At 47.4% G+C, this 20,672-nt stretch overlaps 1 protein-coding gene across 3 annotated transcripts in view; it reads left to right on the forward strand.

Annotated features, from left to right (window-relative positions):
* The window catches only part of LOC144762883 (uncharacterized), a 396,549-nt gene that overhangs the window by 195,213 nt on the left and 180,664 nt on the right, over window positions 1-20,672 (forward strand). For 2 of the 3 annotated variants that reach the window (XM_078648174.1, XM_078648175.1), the window contains exon 3: window positions 11,406-11,467. In XM_078648174.1, coding sequence (XP_078504300.1) covers window positions 11,406-11,467 — 62 coding nt within the window. Of the gene's footprint in view, window positions 1-11,405; window positions 11,468-16,342; window positions 17,107-20,672 lie in introns of those variants that run through there. The other variant, XM_078648176.1, reaches the window with a different exon arrangement.

The raw sequence follows: 20,672 nt of genomic DNA on the forward strand, positions 1-20,672 counted from the left end.
TACTGTATAGTGATCAGTATGAGTGAACAGGCCCTTTTTAACCTGTGTAGAAGGCTGACTTAGTACATGGTGCACACTTATTCAAGTGGTGCACCTTGCACTAATCCAGGCAACCCTTTTGGTGATTTTAGTGGTTTTTGATAACTATAGAAAGCTCTCAAAGTGGTAGCTATGGAAGGCTGCCTTCAGGCTTATCTTGAAGCAGTGTTAAGCAGCTTGTTTTACAATTTTAATCTATAGTGTAAGTTAAATGAAAAAGAACCACACAGTGTTTATATTAAAATACTTCTATTTATCATGCAGCACTCACTAACACATTGGTATTTCTCCTACCCGGAGATATCAACACAATACATAAGAATACTACAAATACAATCAGGTAAGTAGCACAAAATAAAGTGGCCTCCAGGGGAAGGCCAAACCATATTTTGAGAAAGTGGAATGCGAACTTCAAAGTATTACGGGACTTGGACCAGTTGACCCAAAGGTGCCGGGGACACAAGGAACCACCCAAGGTAAGCTCCCAGGAACCCCACAGAGGCTGTGTGCAGAGTGGGAACACAGCTGTGTGCCCAATGGAAGTCAATGGAGAAGTTGCTGTTGCAGTTTTGTAGAAGAAGGACCCTTACCAAAGGACCCCGAAGAATTCCCTTGGAGGATGGAAGGTTGGAGAGCCACCCCACCCGTGGATGCCCCAGAAAACAGGTTACATACATCAGGGAAGCCAGGTGCTTAGAGGTGAAGAGACGTCAGAAACCACCGTAGACGACAATGAAAGACTTAGAAGAAAATGCCGCTGGAGAAGTTCAGGAAGGAATCTGGTGGAATCCAAGGATAGATTCAGGAAATGAAGTACCTGTAAGCAGAGGGGACAGAGTCTATGCCACTCTGAAGTGACCAGGAGGCACAGAGAAACAATGACCAACAATGTCAGGAGGTTCAAAAGAGTCGACAGCGACGGACTGGTGGCTCACCTCCCTGGGCCTCCTTGGTATCGGCCACTCAGCACTCCTCTTGTATCGGTGTGAGAGCACCATCCTTCCCTGACCGAGACGCATGTCCGGGTGGGAGGAGCGGGATCCCGACTTATTGTTGGCTCTCCCCGGAGGTCGACGGAGACCTGAGGGGGGTGGCCTAGGCGCCCGGCCTGAGTATCGACGGTATCAACGGTGCCGTTAAGGGTTCAACAGGGTCTGGCATTCGGGTTTTACACTGGGTTCCCGAGGGGTGGCCATACTGCTCTGTAAAGGTCTCCCCTTTACTTTGTCACAGGTTGAGACTGACACACAAGGCCATTATGTGGTCCTGACCGGCAGGATCGAGGACATCCTCTTAACCTCATATCTCTGTATATTCCCCCTACCACAATGCCCTCTGCCCTCCAGCGGCTCACGCTGTTAGTTTCCGCCCTTCCTCCAGACCTGACGGTCAAAGGTGGTGATTTTAACACTGTTATGCACCCCTCTCGCGACGCGACAGGCGTCCCCTCTGCGTCCCGTCTTGCTTCTGCTAAGCGCCTTTCTGATTGGTCCTCTGCCCTGGGTCTCTGTGACGCGTGGAGGGTGTGGAATCCCCAGCTGGAACAGTACACCCACACTTCAGCGGCCCATCTCACTCTCGTATTGATCTGCTCCTAGTGCCTGCCCTCGATTGTCCGCTGGTGTCGAGGGCCACTATTTTACCCAGGGGCATCTCGGATCACTCTCCTGTCTCCCTTCCGCTTGGAAACCCCCCGATGGTGTGCGTACGACTTGGAGACTGAACACCTGGTTTCTGCAAGACGCAGAATTAGTTCAATCCCTCGGGCAGGAACTGAAGCACTACTTCATGATTAATGCAGGGTCGGCCGTACTTTGTGGGAGGCCGGCAAGGCCACCATATGGGGTGTGGCCAGAGGCTTAATCCACGCGAAGCGCACAGATCAGGTTGCCCGCCTTGTACAGTTGAAGGCCCGTATTGCCCGATTGGAGTCAACCCAGGGGTCCTCTGAGAATGCTGCCTATGCACGACAGCTCACATTACTCCGAGAGCAGATCTGCCAGATCTACCTGGACGCCACAAAAATACTCTGGCGCTCTTCGGTGGCCCGAGTATATGGTTGGGGGTATAAAAATGGCAAATTACTCCATAACCTAATTTCTTATCCCAGGGCCACTCGCATCATTCCTGAGGTCCGTAATGGGGCTGGTACCCACCATTTCCTCTCTAGAGATATTGCTCAAACCTTTGCGGATTACTATGCCAGTCTCTATGTGGGCCAACCCCCCGAGGCCTCTCTAACTGCACTGCTGTCGGAGATGGGGACCCATCTGCCGCGTCTTCCCCAAGCTGTCTCTGAGACTCTGGATCTCCCCCTCACTTCGGAGGAAATTCATGAGGCTATTTCTCACTTGCAATCCGGCAAGACGCTGGGACCGGATGGCTATCCGCAGGAATACTATGTATCCTACCGCGACCTGCTGGTCTCGAACTTGGTGGAATTGTTTTGCCATGTGGTGGACATGGGGTCCTTTCCCTCCGAAACAGACGTGGCCACTATTGTAGTACTCCTGAAGACACAGCCGCCCTCTCTCGTTTGCGTGGACTATCGCCCTATTTCCCTCATTAACACCGAGGTGAAAATCTTCACCACAGTTTTGGCCCAGCACCTCCGTCCCCTCTTACACAATTAGGTCCATCCAGACCAATGCGGTTTTATGCCTGCCCAGGGTACGCAGCACTGCATTCGCCGTCTCCATCTCGCACTCGCGCATCGCCACCGTCTCACTCCGTACTTAGCCCTGCTTTTCATTGATTTTGAAAAAGCCTTTGATACAGTGGACGGGACTTATTTAGAAGATATGCTAGAGGTGATGGGGTTTGGCCTGCCGTTCTGGCGCCTCATCCACGTTCTGTATTCCTGCCCTAAGGCAAGGGTCCTAGTCAACGGCGTGCTGTCGGAGACATTCTCCATCCAGAGAGGCACCCGCCAGGGCTGTCCGCTCTCGCCGCTCTTATTTGCACTGGCGATGGAGCCCCTGGCCTCCCTTATACGCCAAAACCTCTGCATTCAGGGCTGGGCGTGGGATCCCTCTCAGGTCGATAAGGTCGCCTTTTATGCCAACGACGTTCTCCTCTTCCTGGCGGACCCCAAGAACTCTGGCCCATGCTGCTTGGAGGTTCTCTCCGCTTTTGCGCAGGTGTCGGGACTTCGACTCAACCCGGCAAAGTCCACTCTGGTTCCCCTCCATCCGTCCCGGGCCTGTTTCGATTGGCAGACAACCATCCTCTTGCGCAGGCAATCTTTTAAATACCTGGGGATTTGGGTGGCCCTGCTTCCAGATCTCGAATGGGCCCTGAACATTACGCCCCTAATCACCAAGGCCAGGGCGGACCTTAGGAAATGGCAATCTCTTCCTCTTAACCCCCTGTTTAAAATGATGGTTCTCCCCCGATTTTGATATATTCTGCAGAATATTTCCTTTCACCTCCCAGCGAGCTGGTTTCAGGAGCTTGACGTGTCCTTACCCACTTTTTATGGGGGGGCAGGAGACTGCGGATGTCCCTTGCACATTGCCGCATACCTCCTTATGATGGGGGTATGGGAGTAACCGACCTTCACCTCTATTATCTCGCTACAAAACTTATCGTGGTGCATGACAGGTTCACGGGTGGCTGGTCCAGGTAGAACTCCGGACGAATGACTTCCCGCGACTTCAGGGTACCTGTGGTGTGGCACTTGGTTGCAGGAGACCTCATCCCTCCAGGACTTCCATCAATGGAACCACATAGGGATTTCACTTCTTGGGGACGTCTGGGTGGGGGACCATATCAGAACATTTGCAGACATGCAGCAGCGCTACTCCCTCCACTCTTCCCAATTCTACAAATATTTACAGCTAAGGCATGTCCTGGGGGTGCACCTTCATCTATCACCACCATTCCCGAGTTTAGTCCCCTCGAGGCTCAGGTGATGATGGTGAATCTGGGTCAGGGTGGGGTCTCTCGGATTTATCCCCCCATTGTGAACAATGGTCCCACACCCTGGACGCGCTGAGAGTCCGGTGGGAGGGTTGGGTGAGCCCCTTGGAGGATGCAGATTGGAGGGACCCCCTTATGGCCCCCAGGACCCTGATGACCTCCTCCAAGCTGCGTTTAGTCCAACTCTATTATTTACACTGCACATACCTCACTCCAGTGCGCTTATACAAAGCCCAGCTGTGCCCCTCCCCGACCAGCACACGCTGCAACCACACCCCAGCGGACTTCTATCACATGGTCTGGCAGTGCCCTGTCCTTGCTCCGTTCTGGGCGGACGTGGAGCTGGAACTCTGACAGACCCTGGGATGGACGGTTTCCCATGACCCATTACGACTGATTTTAGGCGTCTTTGATGGCCTAGATAGCCCTCGGGTGACAAGCGATTTCTTGGGACAGCAGTGGCAGTGGTGAAGCGCGATATAGCGGCACTGTGGTCCCAGGCCAAACCTCCAACTGTGCGGAGATGGAGACGGGGAGTGGACCGGTGCGGGAGTCAAGAGGAGCCCCTCTTCGAAGCCCGGGGCTGCCCCAAACTCTTTGAAAAGATATGGGGAAAATGGTTCAACCTGTTGTCTTGAGGGATGGGTGCATTGCTCCTATGACTCGGGATCATCTTATGGATGTTTGTACCCTGCAACTTGATTCGCAGGTCTCTTTCGTTTCTCATGTGGATGTACACTGCGATACTGTGCTTGATTTCGATGCCAATGTGAATTTGTGGTTTTATCAAAATTCAATAAATTTGATTATAAAAAAAAATGGCTGACCGCACTTACAAGTCTGTAGAATCAACTCTGTGATTTTTAAGGGTGTCTGGCTCATGCAGGGGCACCGTCACACTTATAACCCAGCACCCTGCCCTCAGGAACGAAGAGCCTGCCATTGGGGTGACATTGGTTTTAAGTGCAGTGAACTGTAAACACCAACTCACACAGGCTGCAATGCAGGCCTGTAGTTTAAGTGGATTCCCATGGGTGGCACAATTCATGCTGCAGCCGATGGAAGACCCCTGGTGTAGAATACACGAAGGCTGTAGTGTTGTGCAGCACACACATGATGAAAGTGTCTGATGGCAGTGTAAGTGCCTGAAAAGAGCACACCATGGCACAATACAAAAAGTCTACAGTACTGAGCAGTGTGCACTGAGTGAATTGGGGTGCTGAATTTGTGTGTGCCTGGGGTGGCACAAAACATGGAGGTAACAGAACTGGACACTTTAAGTGCAATTGTGCCTGTAATGGTACATTTAATGGCGGACCCTAGGTTCCATTTTTGGATTCAGAGGCCTGCCTGGTGAAGACATGAGGTAGAGGAATCCTCCCAGACAGATTTGTGTACTGCTGCATTCCTGTGAGCTGGGTGGGACGTACTGGAGAAGTCAGAGAGACTACACCTGTACAATTTAAATGGTACACTTTGATTCAGTGAGATATCACAAGGAAGGGGCCTGGACACATCTCATAACAAAGATGGGACTGATAAGGGAATCATATAGAGTAAGGCTGAGCCTGGGATTAACAAACAAGTTACTTACCTTCAGTAATGCCTTATCTTGTAAAGACTCTATCTAGCCGCAGATTCCTAACCTTAGAATTATCACCTCGTCAGATTGGATCCGGAAATATTTTGTGACCAGTACTCCAGCACACCCGCAGGTGGTGTCATTCAGCTCCATGTGGCCTCGTCCGTGCTGGAATTGACATGTGCAGTTGCCTATATAGGCGCCACCCCAGCGCGGCACTGACAGCCAGTTTCTATTTACGACTTTTCACGGCAGGAGCGCGGAGCCACGAAGATCATGGGTGTGGAATTCTAGGGCCCTGAAATGGGAAAACCCTGCCCTAGAAATCCGTTTGCAGAGCGGGGAGGATGGGTGGATCAGTAAGTAATCTGCGGCTAGATAGAGTCTCTCCCAGATAAGGCGTTACCGGAAGTAAGTGACTTGTTCATCTGGTAGAGACTTATAGCCACAGATTCCTTTCCTTATTATAGATACCCAAGCAATACCTCCTGGGCTGTGGGTCTGTAAAAAAAATTCACACTAAAAAGTCCTGCAGGACTGAATGGGCAAATGGGCAAAGTGCCCATCATAACGTACCTGACCGTCCAGGCAGTAGTGTTTTGTGAACATGTGCAGAGAGGCCTCCTTTGCTGCCTGGGAGATGTCCGGGACTCTGTGTGCTAATGCATCAGTCACAATCTTAGTTCTGGTGGAATTAGCATGCAGATCTTAATGCACATCACGATCCTTCAGGAGATGATGCACATCCTTACCCTTCTTCGCTCCAATATACCCCCAGAAGTTGGTTGTCCACCCAAAAATCTTTTGTGCGGTCAAGGAAGAACGACAACACTCTTTTTGGGTCCAGACCGTGGAGTTGTTCCTTATGCTTGGAGGGATGTTGTGAGTGTAAAAAGTAGAGAGACTTATGGACTGGCCTACATGAAAGGGAGTGACAACTTTCGGCAGAAAGGTGGCTCTACTGAGAAGAACCGGCTTGTCAGGCTATGTGTCCAGGTATGGTATGGAGGCTTAGATGTCAAAGCCTGAAGCTCACTCACCCTCCGGGCAGATGTTATTGCTACCATGAAGGCCGTCTTCATGGTAAGGAGCCTGAGAGGACTGTTGTGCAAGAGCTCAAAAGCAGCGCACATCAAGAATGTAAGGACTAGATTAAGGTCCCTCTGAAGCATGATGGAGGAAGGATGAAACATATGCTACAGACCTTCGAGAACTCATGTACAACGGGGGATTTGAAGAGGTATGGTTGGTCAGGCAACCGCAGATAAACTGAGATAGCCCCTTAAAGTGCCCAGAGCACAGCCCTGCTGGGCAAGGGAAAGGATAAAGAGAAGGACCTGAGAGGAGGGGGCAGAAAGAGTGTCAACCTGTTCTCTGCACACCATGATACAAAACTGCCCCAACGGCAGGCATATATTGTCTTGGTGGAGGGGCATCTGGCTGCCAAAGTAACATTGCATACTACGGGTGGAAGTCGAAAACTGTCAACTGTCGCTGCTCAATCTTTATGCAAAATGGCGCAGCATTGACAGGTTCGGCTGTAAAACCCTCCCTTGCTGCTGCGACAGAAGATCCTTCCGAAGGGGCAGTCTGATCAAAGGAGCAATGGCCATGCTCAGCAGCTCTGGATATAATTCTCTCCAAGTCCACTCTGAAGCCATAAGGATGACTTGGGCCTGATCCTCTTGAGGACCCTGGGCATGAGTGGTATGGGCAGAAAGGTGTACTGGAGAAGTCAGAGAGACTACACCTGTACAATTTAAATGGTACACTTTGATTCAGTGAGATATCACAAGGAAGGGGCCTGGACACATCTCATAACAAAGATGGGACTGATAAGGGAATCATATAGAGTAAGGCTGAGCTGCACTCAAGACAAAAAGTGTCTTCAAGCGAGAGCCGCCTTGGAAACTCTAACATGCAAAACTGCAGGTATTGTATGGTCTCAATAGCATCTAAGAAGTTAGTCGACCTTGGCGTTCAGAGAACTTACCGGTGTTAAACCACTAGGGAAATTCCCTGCTGTTCCAGCCATGTCCAGTAGGAATGTGTCATAAGCAGGATGCAGGAGGCCATGAGTCCCAGCAGCCTCAGTCAGTCTCAGTGAAATCCAGGTTAGAGGCTGAAACATCGGTATCATAGCCTGTATATCTATAGTTCGGGAGAATAGGCCCAGAACCGCACATGTCCAGATGGGTGCTGGTAAGGCCAAAGGAAAGTGCTCATTGCCCACCGTGAACCACGGCTAACGCTGCGGGAAGGCTGGACGGGAATGTGGAAATATGCATCCTGCAAGTCCATCGCTACCATCCAGTCTCCGAGGTCCAGGGCAGACAGGACTTGAGCGAGCATGCCTCCATCCTTCTTGGGCACCAGAAGTAGCAGGAATAACACCCATGACCTACTTCTGGTACTGGCACCTTCTCTATGGCTCCCTTGGTTACCTGAGTAGTCACTTCCTGGTGGAGCAAAGTAAGATGGACCTCCATCAGCCTGTCATGAGCAGGTGACCTGGGTGGAAGGGTCATCATGAAGGAAGGTTATAGACCTCCAGTGAGGTAGGTGATGGTGTATCCTGCCTCCCAATGGGTGCCCATAATGGTATGAGGGCAAACTATAAGGATCTGTAGACTGCCTAGGGTGGGGAAAGGGACACGGATGGAAGCCCCTTCCGTAGTCACAAAAGATAAGAAAGGCATACCAAGGGTGGCGAGGGGCCATGGAAAGGCCCAAGTACCTTAAAGCGCTCCAGCGCCGAGTCTGCTTTGTCTCTGAAGAGATGGGAGGCATCAAAGCGCATGTCTATAAGCAATGCTTGGTCATTCTAGAATAGCCAGTTCTCAGCCAGGCATGGTGCCATAAGGCCAATGTCAAGGAAACCGCTCTGCCCAGCGAGTGGATGATATACAGTCCACATCAGATCGTGAACTTAGCTGCATCTCTCCCATCAGCAACGGCCTAGGAGAGTATGGTTTGGGCCTCCTCCATAACCATGGTCAGCACCTGCTCTACCAGATCCCATAGTGCATGGGACTAACAGCCCATAAGGCATGCAGTGTTCACAGATTGCAGTGTCAGGCTGGTGGAAGAAAACATCTTCTCACCTAAAGTGGCCAGTCACTTGGATTCCCTATCCGGTGGGGCAGTAGCGAATGGGACAGGATTTACATGAGAGGTAGAGGCTTGGACCACCAATGATGAAATGATGATGAAATGATTACGCACTTGTATAGCGCACGACTACCCGTAGGCATCTTGGCGCTTGTACAAATACCGCCAAGGAACCCTTCCTGGCCTTTCCCTGTGAGGAGCCCACTCCTGGGCACCCCCAAGGTGAAGGGGCCATTGTAGAGATTAAGCAAGCTATTGCCCAGAGGTGCAGAGTGGGACTCATGATTAGAATAGGCACCGAGGCAAGAATTATCAGGTCTGAGGAAATTGAGCCCGAGACCCGCCGAGGCGGGAATTGAACCCTGGTCCCGGCCAGACTACTGCATCAGGGTCTGCCGCTCTAACCATTGAGCCACACTTCTCTACCAAGGTCTCAGGGGTAAGGTGTTGTGTGAGGAAATTAGGGTCCCCGTGAGTGGAGCGGTGGCGGAGGGCAACAGTTCTGTTCACAGGAGCCCCTGTGCTGGGCTTGGACCAGGTCCCAAGCAGGACGTATGTAAGGGCTTCATTAAATGGGATAAGCAGTTCTGAGGGGGTCATTCCCAGCTGAAGCGCCTCTGTCAAAATGTTCGTCTTCACTGCCACTGAGGGTAAGCTACGGTCTCGGCCGCCCTTCTCACCACCATTGCAGATGATGCTCCTTCCTCCATAGCCACAGTAGAGGGAGAAAGCATGCCAGTATCTGTCCAGTCTGGTGGCCTCTGCCTAGTCCTCACACCAGTCCACATTTGGATCAAAAGGCTGGTATTCTTCAGGGTCCAGCGACCCCTCCCGATCCTTCCTGAGCCCTAGCCCATGGGAGTAGGGCTCAGGCTTTGGCCTGGAAGGCATGGCTCTAGTTGGTTTCGGACAACGCCCCTCAGGCTCCGTATCAAAGACAGGGATCAGAATGAGGACGGCATTGGGGGCTTCCGGACTGGCACCAGGAATGAGCGAGGTGGTACGACCGTCACTGGATCCATCTGTGGCTCCAAGGGCCCAACTGGTGCGGGGGGAGGGCCGCCGACATGACATCAGTAGGGGACCCTCCAGAACCCGCAGGGTCCAAAGGCCCACTGGTGTGCCGCTCATATATGAGGAGCATTGCCTCATATAATTCTTAAAGCAGAGCGGGGTCACTCCGACTTCCGGAACCTGGAGGAGGCACGGAGCCGGCCTAGGCTCAACTGCAGAGCCAGGTCTCAAATGGCGACACTTCCTCGTCTCATCAGCCAAGGTGAAGTCAAAGATCTTTTTTACTTCTTACTCTTCTTCTTGCAGTGGGACATACCCAAGTGATCGACGGCTTCGAGTGTGATAAAGATCTTGGGCTCCGCGACCGATTATGGGATCTTCCACTCGACAGGGGAACAAGACTGTCACATGTAGAGCCGCCAGGAGCTTGAGGGACTACTCCCTCAAAGCCTTCAGATTCATTGCGCAACAATCGACGTAGGTCTTCATGTCGTGGTTGCACTTGAGATACCAGAGGCAAAGAAGGTACGGGTCCGTCACCGAAATCGATCGTTGACAGACGCTGCAGGGCTTGAAGCCGGCCTTGGCCTTCCTAGATGACATTCCTGCCACACCAGGAGAAGTTTCTCTCAAAAGGCTTTGACAAAAGTAAAAAATAAATGCTAGTCAAAAAGTGACTCGGGATGGTTTTCTCGGGATCTGCACAGACTGGCGTGGAAAGAAAAGAAATGATGTCAGCACACTGGGGTGGCGCCCGTATAGGCACCACTCATATAACTTGTGGCACAGAAGCCACCGAGCGTAGCTTAACTACGCCACCCACCGGTGTGCAGGGATACTGCTCACGGAAAATGTCCAGATCCAGTCTGATGCCCGGGGATAATTCTAAGGTAAGGAATATGCAGCTAGAAGGCTCTATCAGATCTTGTGATGCACATATCACTGTGGCTGACATCCAAGTGTGAACTCTAGTCATTCCCCTGTTCTGTGTTGTGGGACCATCAGCTTCGGAGTCTCTCCTGCTGTGACAGACTGCCTCTCGAGAGGAAGAGGGAGAAGAGAAGTTTGTACTTCAACGGGAGCAGAACCCCAGCATAAAACTTCAAAGACCCAGACCCTAAATCACATTTGGACTATAAGAAGGGCAGGTTGAGACCCCAAAAATGTGTCTTCTGCAAGGCTGCAATGTCTTCCATAACATGTGTAGAAGAGTGCCTCTTTTGGACATGGACCCCACTTTTTGCCTGGAAAACGATCTAATTTCAACTGGAAGTGCACAGAGTCCCTGAAAAACAGGTCCCCAGTGACAGAAGCTCTTTCCTTAAACTGTACCTTTTGTTTCCCAATTGTCACAATTTCAGTACCCCTTGTAAGTCCCTAGTAAATGATACTCCTGGTACCTACGGCATTGGTACTGAAGAGAGACCCCAAGGTTAGCAGCACAAATTGTGCCACCCTAGGGTCCCGTCACCAAGGCTGTGCACACTGCCATCGCAGACTGCTAGCCTTTTGCAGACAAAAACCGAAGAGTCGACATGGCGCACATCCATGTGTGCCTGTCACCCAGGTAGGTGATGTTGGTTACAAATGGGTCAGTAAGGTTTTATGGGACTTAGGAGACTGAAGACAATAGTAATTAATAGTAATTACTATTGTCTTCAATAGTTATTAAACCATAGTCTTTATTCTGACTTGTGATTACATACATTTTAACAGTTTTCCTTTTCACTCTTCTCAGATCCGGTCGACTATGCCAGGACCACCATGAAGGATGGATGCCCCTTGAGGAAAAAAACACAGGTAAGTGTTGTGTACTATCAGGAACCAATCTGGGAAGATGAACGTTGGAACGCGTTCTTCTCTCTGCTGGACACGCAGAGAGAGCTGGACCCCAACAATCCCCAGAAATCTTCCGATACACATGAACTAGAGACACCAAGGCTCATCGATATTCACAAGGGAGGGAGGTTTGGGAACAAACAGTACACTAAAATAAATAGTTAAAACAAAAAGCTAAAATAAAGAAAGAAACAACGGGTGCGCATTAGTGCAAGGTGGAGAAGCAAACTCTGGGTCACAGAACAATCTGGGACATCTGTCCTAAAGCTAGGAATGAGTATGGGGACCAGCTCCTGCAGCAGTAGTAAAAGACATCAATAAGAAGACAAATAATCAATTACATATATCATGCATATACCTCTGCATTGGGTCACAATAAAAGAGTTCTTTTAAAATGATTAGAATAAATCAGAACTGCACTCACACCATATGGCGCCAAAGATAAATACACACACACAATATTGCGCCAAAGATAAATAAACACTCACACAATATTGCGACAACGAAGATTACCCATAAGCACACCATACTTTCTTATTTCAATGAGATAAGACATAATCTGTATCCTTCAGCTGAAGTATGTCCAAGACTTGAGAGTGTTACCAAGACCTTCTTTCAGCGAGAATAAACAGATGTTACAGGATAACAATAAACACTGCAATAATAGTATACAGTTCTATCAGCACGAATTACATAAATGATATGAGAAGGAAATTACCAAAATCCAGGCAAGTAGCGTAAAGTAAGCTGAGTGGGAACAAGAGGAAACTGTGATATAGGAAACAAAGTCAGGAAGTCTCTGACCGCGAAGAGTTTTGTGCGCAGTTACCCAAGATCTCCCCGATAACCAGAAATGAGCTGGGAGTCAAAACAATGGAATTCCACTTAGCACAAGAGTTAAATGTAGCCCAAAAAAGGATTTGGACTTATCTGTGGGTAGCAGCAGCAAGGTTGGAACAGGGCTCGTCCAACCAGCACCTGCAGAGAAGAGTCGCACACCGCAGGATCTTAAATAGGAAACTCAGTGCGAAGCACTGAAGATGAGCCTGGGTGAGAGTTAAATAGCTTTTGCCAGGCTGATGATTCATGGCGGTTGCGGAGTCATGGAGACTTGTTGAGTCACGGACGCTGCTGAGTCATGGATGTTGCTGAGTCACAGAGGCTGCTGAGTCATGGAGGTTGCTGAGTCACGGAGGCTTGTTGAGTCACGGAGGCTTGTTGAATCACGGAGGCTTGTTGAATCACAGAGGCTTGTTGAATCACGGAGGCTGCTGAGTCATGGAGGTTGCTGAGTCGAGCTCTGGCGTGGCCTGGAAACAAAGATTAGGAAAACACCACCACATACCAGAGCAGAGAATTAAAGAAATATAAGTCCGCTTTTCTTCCTCAGGGAACACAGGGAGTAGAAAAGGGGACAAGCCGAGGGCGAGAGGCATGTGTTGAGAACCAGCTAGGAGCCCCCACCCTACAGGCAGTCTTCCTAGGTAGGATGTAAGTGAGTGAAATACACCTAGCATCCTGGAGTTGCCCCTGAATAGTTCCCCCACTACTCCTGGGTTGCGGAAGATGGTGGGCAGGCCGTTGGATCCTGACAGTTCTATTTCTCTTTATGTCGGGGTGTACGTGAAAAGAAAACACAAACTTAGTCTCCTATCCCGTCACCATGTGAATTGCAACACTCTAAAGTCTCTTGCTCTAGTTAAATTTTCACTACAGATTTGAGCTATGTTTGCATAATTCAATTAATATCGTATTAGCGTTAAGAAAAACACAGAAATGTTATGCATGTCACAACTTCAAAAATGGGGAATTTTACTCAAGACTCGCTGTCTTTTAAATTTGTTTACTCAATAAAGTCACTTGCATTCTAATTCTCTGTGTAATCTTTCTCAAAGGGTCATATTCATGGTTAAAAGGGAGAACCTTTGGCTTCTATGAACCCTGTGTTTCTGCTTTTAGCCTTCTCCTGGTTCCTGTTCCACCCAAGTACCCGAGCATGTACCTGGGCTACCAACGTTCCTCCAGGAATGTGGCAGGGCTCTGCGTAGGACCGGTGGCCTTCTGGCTTCTCTCAATCTTCTGAGGCATTTTTCTCTTCCTCAGACGTCCTGATGAATCTCCTCGATATGGTCTTTGGTCATCTGTTCTCAGTCCGCCTTGCTCTCTGGTTCCACACCGTGGCTGGCCACAAATCCACAGGTTTTTGTTTCGGGGTTTTGAATTCCAACTCCCCTCTCCACAGTGCAGTATTATAGGACCAGAGGTTGCAAGTGACGATTACCGCTTGGACTGGAGTTCCCTTAAAGGTATATACATTCAAGGGAGCCTGCGGAATAATTAAGAATGTGTCTTGACATGTGGACACAGTGGTGAAGGGCCACCATACCGAAGTGTCCATTCCCTCCTCATTATCACAGTGCCATACCCACAGACATTACATGGTATATAGGTAATACACCCCGCTGGCAGGCCTTATAGCCCTAAGGCAGGGTGCACTGTATCCCCTGGAAGGACATATCTGCATGAGCAGATATGCCCCTGCAATATCACTGTAGATTCTTGGATATTGTAAATGAACAGGTACGCCATAGAGAGTACATGGGCTGGGCGCTTGTCATTACGAGTTCCCCAGCTCCAATGATGGCTTCACTGTATTATGGGATGTTTGGTACCAAACATCTTGTCTCAATAAACCTGCACTGATTCCGGTGTCAGATTTATTAGAAATTGTACACAGAGGATCCCTTAGATGGGCCCCCTGAAACCTACCAACCCTTAGTTTGGTCACCGACTAGTCTAAGCCAGCCTGCCACCACCAGACAGAGTTCTGAATTCATAGGGTGAGCGCCAGCATGCTCAGATGTAGAGAACAAAGCCTGTCTTAGGCAGAGGTGTTCACACCTTACCACGGTCAAAAAAGCCATCTGTGGCAGGAAGCTTCAAAGTCATTGCAGCCTTTGAAATGAGACCCCAGCCTCTCCTGATAGAAGGAGCTGCTCCCCCCTCCTGCTGTCCTCTCCCCCGTTTGGCGAGAAGACAGGTAGAAAAACTTAGAAAGAATATGATGTGTGCCCAACTCTGCCAACTCCACCACTCAAGTGCTCGAGGCGAGGTGAAGCACATTTTCAGTGCCCACCATCTTGAAGATGGGACTTCTCCAATCAGGGCTAGGGCTATGTCCCCCTCCCACGGGAGGTAGGCATAATAGAGAATGTGGACACCCTAGGTAAGGGGTCCTTTGTCCACTAACTGTCACTCCCTTGTAAACGCCCCTAAATGTAGTATTTAGGTGGCATCCCCAGACACTGAACTTAGATTCTAAAGACACAAGAAGAAGACAAACTAGGAAACGCTGTCGGACCGAGAACTGCAGACCTCATGGTGGACTTTGAGCGCAAACTCCTGCCTGCCACTACATAACTCAACAGTCACCATCCTCCAGCTCGTCTCATCACTGTGTGGCCTACAACAACTCCGAAGGTTAATCAACACCTTACAAATCACAAAAGAACTCCCTTGAGATAGAGGTACTATCTCCCTGCAGCCGCAGGGCCCAAACACAGCGAAGAGTCGTCCAGCGTCATCCAGCTTCCCAGTCCGACCGACATCTCCGAGTACCAGTGAAAGGTACACCTGCTCTGGAGGGTCAGCTCGGCCACTACAGCAAGTCTTGAGGTCCCAGGAATCACCGGAGCTGCAAGACACCTATACTCGGGGTACCGGACCCCATGCTGCAAAAGCCTACGAAACGGAGTCCAGGCGGACTCCAACTCTACAGTGAGCCAGCACCCGCCGAGGGACTTCAGGACTCCGGAGACCCACATCTGCAGTGGCCCAGCACCTCCAGATTCATCAAGGCCCTGACCGCAAGGTTAATCTTTGCGTGCTTCTGCCCAGCTGCACATCTCCACTGCACCCAGCCCACCCATCTTCAAACCAGCTGTGCTCCCTAGTCCCCAGAGCCCTTGCGACCTCTACTGTCCCTTGAGAGCCCTTGCGACCTCTTCTGTCCCTTGAGAGCCCTCGCGACCTCTACTGTCCCTTGAGAGCCATTGGACTTGACTACAAGTCCCCCATTTGCTTTGCTTTTACAGGTGGCCCCCTTCCTTTGTAGTGCCAGCTACAAAGTCCCTTTGTTTCTCGAGAAACCCAGGAAGCTCCTGGGAACTTGGCCTTGGCACTTTGCTCCTTGGCCCCAAACCTTCTGATTTACAAAAGTGTAACCACAACAATAATTGTACTGCATTGCTTTTCCAATTGCCTTTTTCCGTCCAAAGAAATGTATTGTGCATACTTGCTCACAACTGTAGATATTGCATTTACTGTGATTTTCTCATATTGCTAAAAGTATTTACCTTGTACCCGAAGATCTTGGTCTAAATATAGATATTAAAAGATTACTATTTTACTACATTGGTCTTGATAGAGCGAGGGTGAAAACAAAATTTTTTGTATACCCTTCTCGAAGCCTCTTTCCCATAACTGTAATATGTATGAATTGTGTTTTTTTTAAATTAACCAACCTAGAATAGAATGCACACACACAAATACATGTGGTATACTAATTTGCTTGTGTTACGAATCATAATATATTAATTGAGTGAAATTGTCATACCAATATAGTACGCAAATATCATAATCTAACAAAACCCCGTGCATGCTAGCTTTCTATATGTCTTATTGTGGCAGAAATGATGGAGAATGGTAAGAAAACAATGCATAAATGTTGCTAAAACGCTTGGTAATAACTAACAGGGTTACCTTAGAATGGGGGGAGGTAAACAGAAGGGTTACACTTCAAAATCTAACATTTAATTGTGTGTGTTTCTATAATAGTTCCCATTATGGCCCGTGCAGCCTAGTCAAAGAGGGAAGGTTTGCGAGACTCCGAGAATATATTTCCATACGCATGCGCGACTATGCTCGAGAGATGTGCAAGCAATCTGAGCCTGCGCAGCGTGGGTCAAGGTCAGCGTGGCCTGGAAGTGTAGAAGGGTGCCAAGTTTTGTATGACGGCGTTGTGAGCCTGAGAACTTCTCCCGAAGTGACAATTTAAAGGACACAAGTAAAAAAAATACAAGGATGAACAATTGGAACCTTATTTTTTATTGTAATGATGACTTGGCGGAAATATGGGTAATGAGGAGATGAGGTGATGCTCATCCACCTCTTATATGGACCAATGAGAGTGACTGAGGACCCTAAAAGTTTCAAATTTTAGATAGATAGTTAGGGAAAAAAGGTATAAAAGAGGACGTTTGGAAATAAGAAAAAAAGCTTGCTTTGGATTTTATTTTCGCACCACGACATGCTGCCGGACGGAACTATTTTTTTGGTGCAAAGACTTTGAAATTTTTCTTGACTTTAACTTTTGATGGGTGCGGAGTCCGGATGGGTGGTGAACATCAAGAAAGAATAGAGAGGCGGTTTTTGGGAACTTACCTGTGCTAACCCTGATGTCCATTTACTGAAATCTTGGTAATATGGTTTTGACTTACTTTTCTGAACTATTCTGCTAATAAATGTAAACTGTTTGAATTTAACTTTTCTTTTTCTCTAGGTTATTAAAATATTTTAATGGTTATTGAATTAAGGCTAAATAAGATAAGGTCACGCTAGGAGATTAAGTCTCTAAATAAAAGTTAAATAAATGGAGAATTAAGCTGGTCTTGTTGTCTATTAGTTAACTTTTACTAGATGATCCAATGACCAAATGGTGGGGTGTTTTAATGTTTCTTAAGGATAAAACCATTGTAACTTTGATAAACTGCAGATGTATATAGTGTATAAAATTTTAGAATGAAATAAGACGCTCCGCTAAAATCCAGCATCTCCTCCTCTAGTCTTCACTGATCTTGGGAGCAGAGTGATTTGTGTGTATGAATGACTCGCGGTGTTATGGGCCCCACTGACGAGTAAAGTGTGATAGCTCCTAGGAAATATAATGATGGTTTGGAGGTTTGGTTTGGCGTAGTGCTGGATCAGTTATTCTTGGTAGCAGGAGTCTGGTTGCTATAGGTTAACTTGGATAGGTAATGTATAGAATTTGTAGGGTAATGTATATAGAATTTTGATGTACAGAAATTAGGACTAACACTATATGTTGAGTCTGTATTACATTATGTGTAGTCGGAAATTTGAGGCTTCTGGGAAGTAGGAAGCTGATTGCTCTACCTAGGAAGAGGAACGTGTGGCATGTAAGTCGCACACGTGTGGCATGTAAGTCACACATCACATAGTCTGTTTCAAAGTGGTGACATCGTCGTATGTTACAAGTTAGGGACATTTACGTGTAAAAGTGGTGAATGTATAGCGAAGGCAACCTATAAAATGTTGGGCTTAAGCACATGAATCAATGTGTATTCTGATTAAAACTTCTCCCTAAGAAAGTAATAGGTTTTCACCGGAGCTTGAGAGAAGGGTAAGGTAGAGGGATGTGCTACTTTATCGGCGAAAATAAAATTCTGTGGTAGAGAAGAGGTAAGCGCTGTCTACTGGAAATACAGAATACTTGTGAGTTTGAGGAAACTATCACTTTGGTTTTAGCGAATCAGACGAATGGAGATGTTTTATGTGGTTACTAACTGATTTTAGTTGTATAAAGGTGTAAATACAGTGTGCCGATAATTTTTGTAAAGGAGGGGTCAGTTGAAGCTGCAGAAATCGGAGCAGGGCTGACGTCAAAAGGGTTGAGCTGGGATTGGTCCGCGTGGCTAGTACGAAGTGAGCGCTGCTTGGTGCACTAGCAAAGGCTGTGTAAGCATTGGTGTGTTAGTGTGAACCGCGCTGTGATAGGTTGGTGCAGCGAAGTAGTTTGCGGAAGAGTGCTTGAGGGTTTGAAAGTCAGGAAACTGTCAAAAAATGGATTTTTATTATGGAGAAGAAAAAGAAAAACCTACATGGTTTAAGAAATTAAAGAACGTGTTTAAAAAAGATAAGGACTCTGCGCGGCCGGCCCTGAAATGGGGTTGTAGGCTTATCACTGTGTTCACAATAAAAACAGATTTGAACAAAAAAAAGATAAGGAAATAGTGACGAGAGAGGGAAAATTGCTTCCTCCGCCTAAAACGCCTGCATCGTACATGATGACAAAATATGGCTACCATACATGTATATGGTTAGAAAATGGGGCAAGATATACTAAGAATGATGGTGTATTAGCATTTCCAGAAGTAGGTTCTTTTAGTACTGCTGTTTTACGAAATGTTAGAGAAAAGATGACTAAGCTAGAACCAAGACCTAGACCGACTCCATTTGAGTCATTGGCTGAGTGGGAAGATGAGATGCATGAATTGGAAAGAGAAAGGGTTGAGGAGTTCAGAGGACCAAGAGGTAGATTGTGAGGTTTATGGGGAACGACTCATGAGAGTAGAAGGCTGAGATGGAGAAACGCTGATATGTGTGATGGAATGTGTCCGGTAAGAACAGTTGATGATATGGTAGGACGGAAGTGTACAGAAAAGAGAAATAATGTAGAACCAGAAAGGAAGAGTTATGGGGCTTATGAGATAGAGGATGAAGTGCTGGAGGAAATATTAAATAGAAGACCCCCTCCACATCAACCGAGTTCTGTAACTGTGACTCCAAATACTCCGCCAATGGAGACTGGATTTACTGGTACCCCAAGACGATTTTCTGAAATACTGAGAGATAGGAAATAAGATATGATTCTAATGTCCCATTAATGGAAACCAGACTTACTGGTACTCCCAGATAAAATTGTGAAATTAGAGGTAGCGTGGCTAGAGCAGAGAGGAGATTTGAAGGAAACCCGAGTACTTCTGAATATGTGCGGTCTACTAATGAATTGACTGAAAAGATACAGGAGCTCACTAAAAATATAGAAGCTGTGACTGTCCCAGTAACAATAGGTCCTGTGATTCCAGTGTTCGAAAACCAGAAAATAAAAGAACCATCATTAACTATCCCTTTGAATCAAAGTTTAAAATAAGTAAGAGAAAAAGTTTATCCCGACTTATCTGAAGTTAGGCACACTAGTCAGATGACACTGCCTGACTTGACCTTTAATCAAAGTCTCCCATATAAGTTTCCAATGGGTGCGTAATCAGGTTCTGCAACACCCGAAAGAAGTATAGAGAAAATTGACTTGTCACAAACCCCTGTAGGACCGACAGAACAAGAACTACGTGATTGGTTTAAAACACTAAAAGTGAAAGATCAGGAACCTAAAGCATTAGATGTGGTCAGAATTAATAATTGGAACGATTGGAACAGATAGGTTAAAAGCATACCAAGATGATGAATTAATCTCATGTGTAAAAGCATTACATGATGAGCTAAAAATATGCACAATCAACTAGAAGGGTTGGCAAGTGAACTCAATATAGAGTTTGCAAAGAATAAATGATCACAAAAGCCTTACAGAGTAGATTTTACTGAAAAGGATATTGACAACATGAATACTGCTCGAAGATTAACCCAGATAAAGGAATTAATTGTGTGACTGAGAAAATGGGGAGATGTAGAAAGGTGGTAGACTATATGGACAAAAAAAAGGGAAGAGAGCAATGATAAAACATCATTAGCGTTTCCAGTTAGAGAAAAGGAGCCTGTAGCAAATGAATTTCCTATGAGAGAAATACCAGGAGGAGAGTATGTGCATGTTTCTTGGACTAGACAGGATATATTGTCATTCACAAATGATTTCCCCAGGTTGCGAGAGAAAACAGTAGAATGGTACCGACAAGTGGCTCGATTTGTAAAGGTCTCAAAAGTATTATGGTAAGATTTAGATGGAATGTTTGACATAGTAGTACCAGCAGACCTTTGGTCTGAATGCAAGATAACTGTAGACTGGCCAAAAACAGAATATCCACGAGATCCTAGAACAGGTGCTCCTGGACCTGAGGTAATGCAAAAGTATGAACAGGTAATAGTATTTTTGAAAAATAAAATTCCTCCAAAAGAGACAGGTTGGGTAAAGATTGACAGGACATTGCAGGAACCTAAAGAATCAGTTCATTCATTTTATGAGAGATTGCTGCTAGTGTTTAAGCAATACAGTGGATATGAGGAGTTAAGTAAAAAGGACATGAGTCATTTTGTGTATCGTTTTGTCTTTGGGTTAAGACCAGAGATAGGAGATATGATCAAGCATAATTTGATGGGATGGCAGTCATGTTCTGTAGATGAAGTGTTGAGGCAT

This window comes from Lissotriton helveticus, chromosome 6, assembly GCF_964261635.1.
Source record: "Lissotriton helveticus chromosome 6, aLisHel1.1, whole genome shotgun sequence".
Lineage (NCBI taxonomy): Eukaryota > Metazoa > Chordata > Amphibia > Caudata > Salamandridae > Lissotriton > Lissotriton helveticus.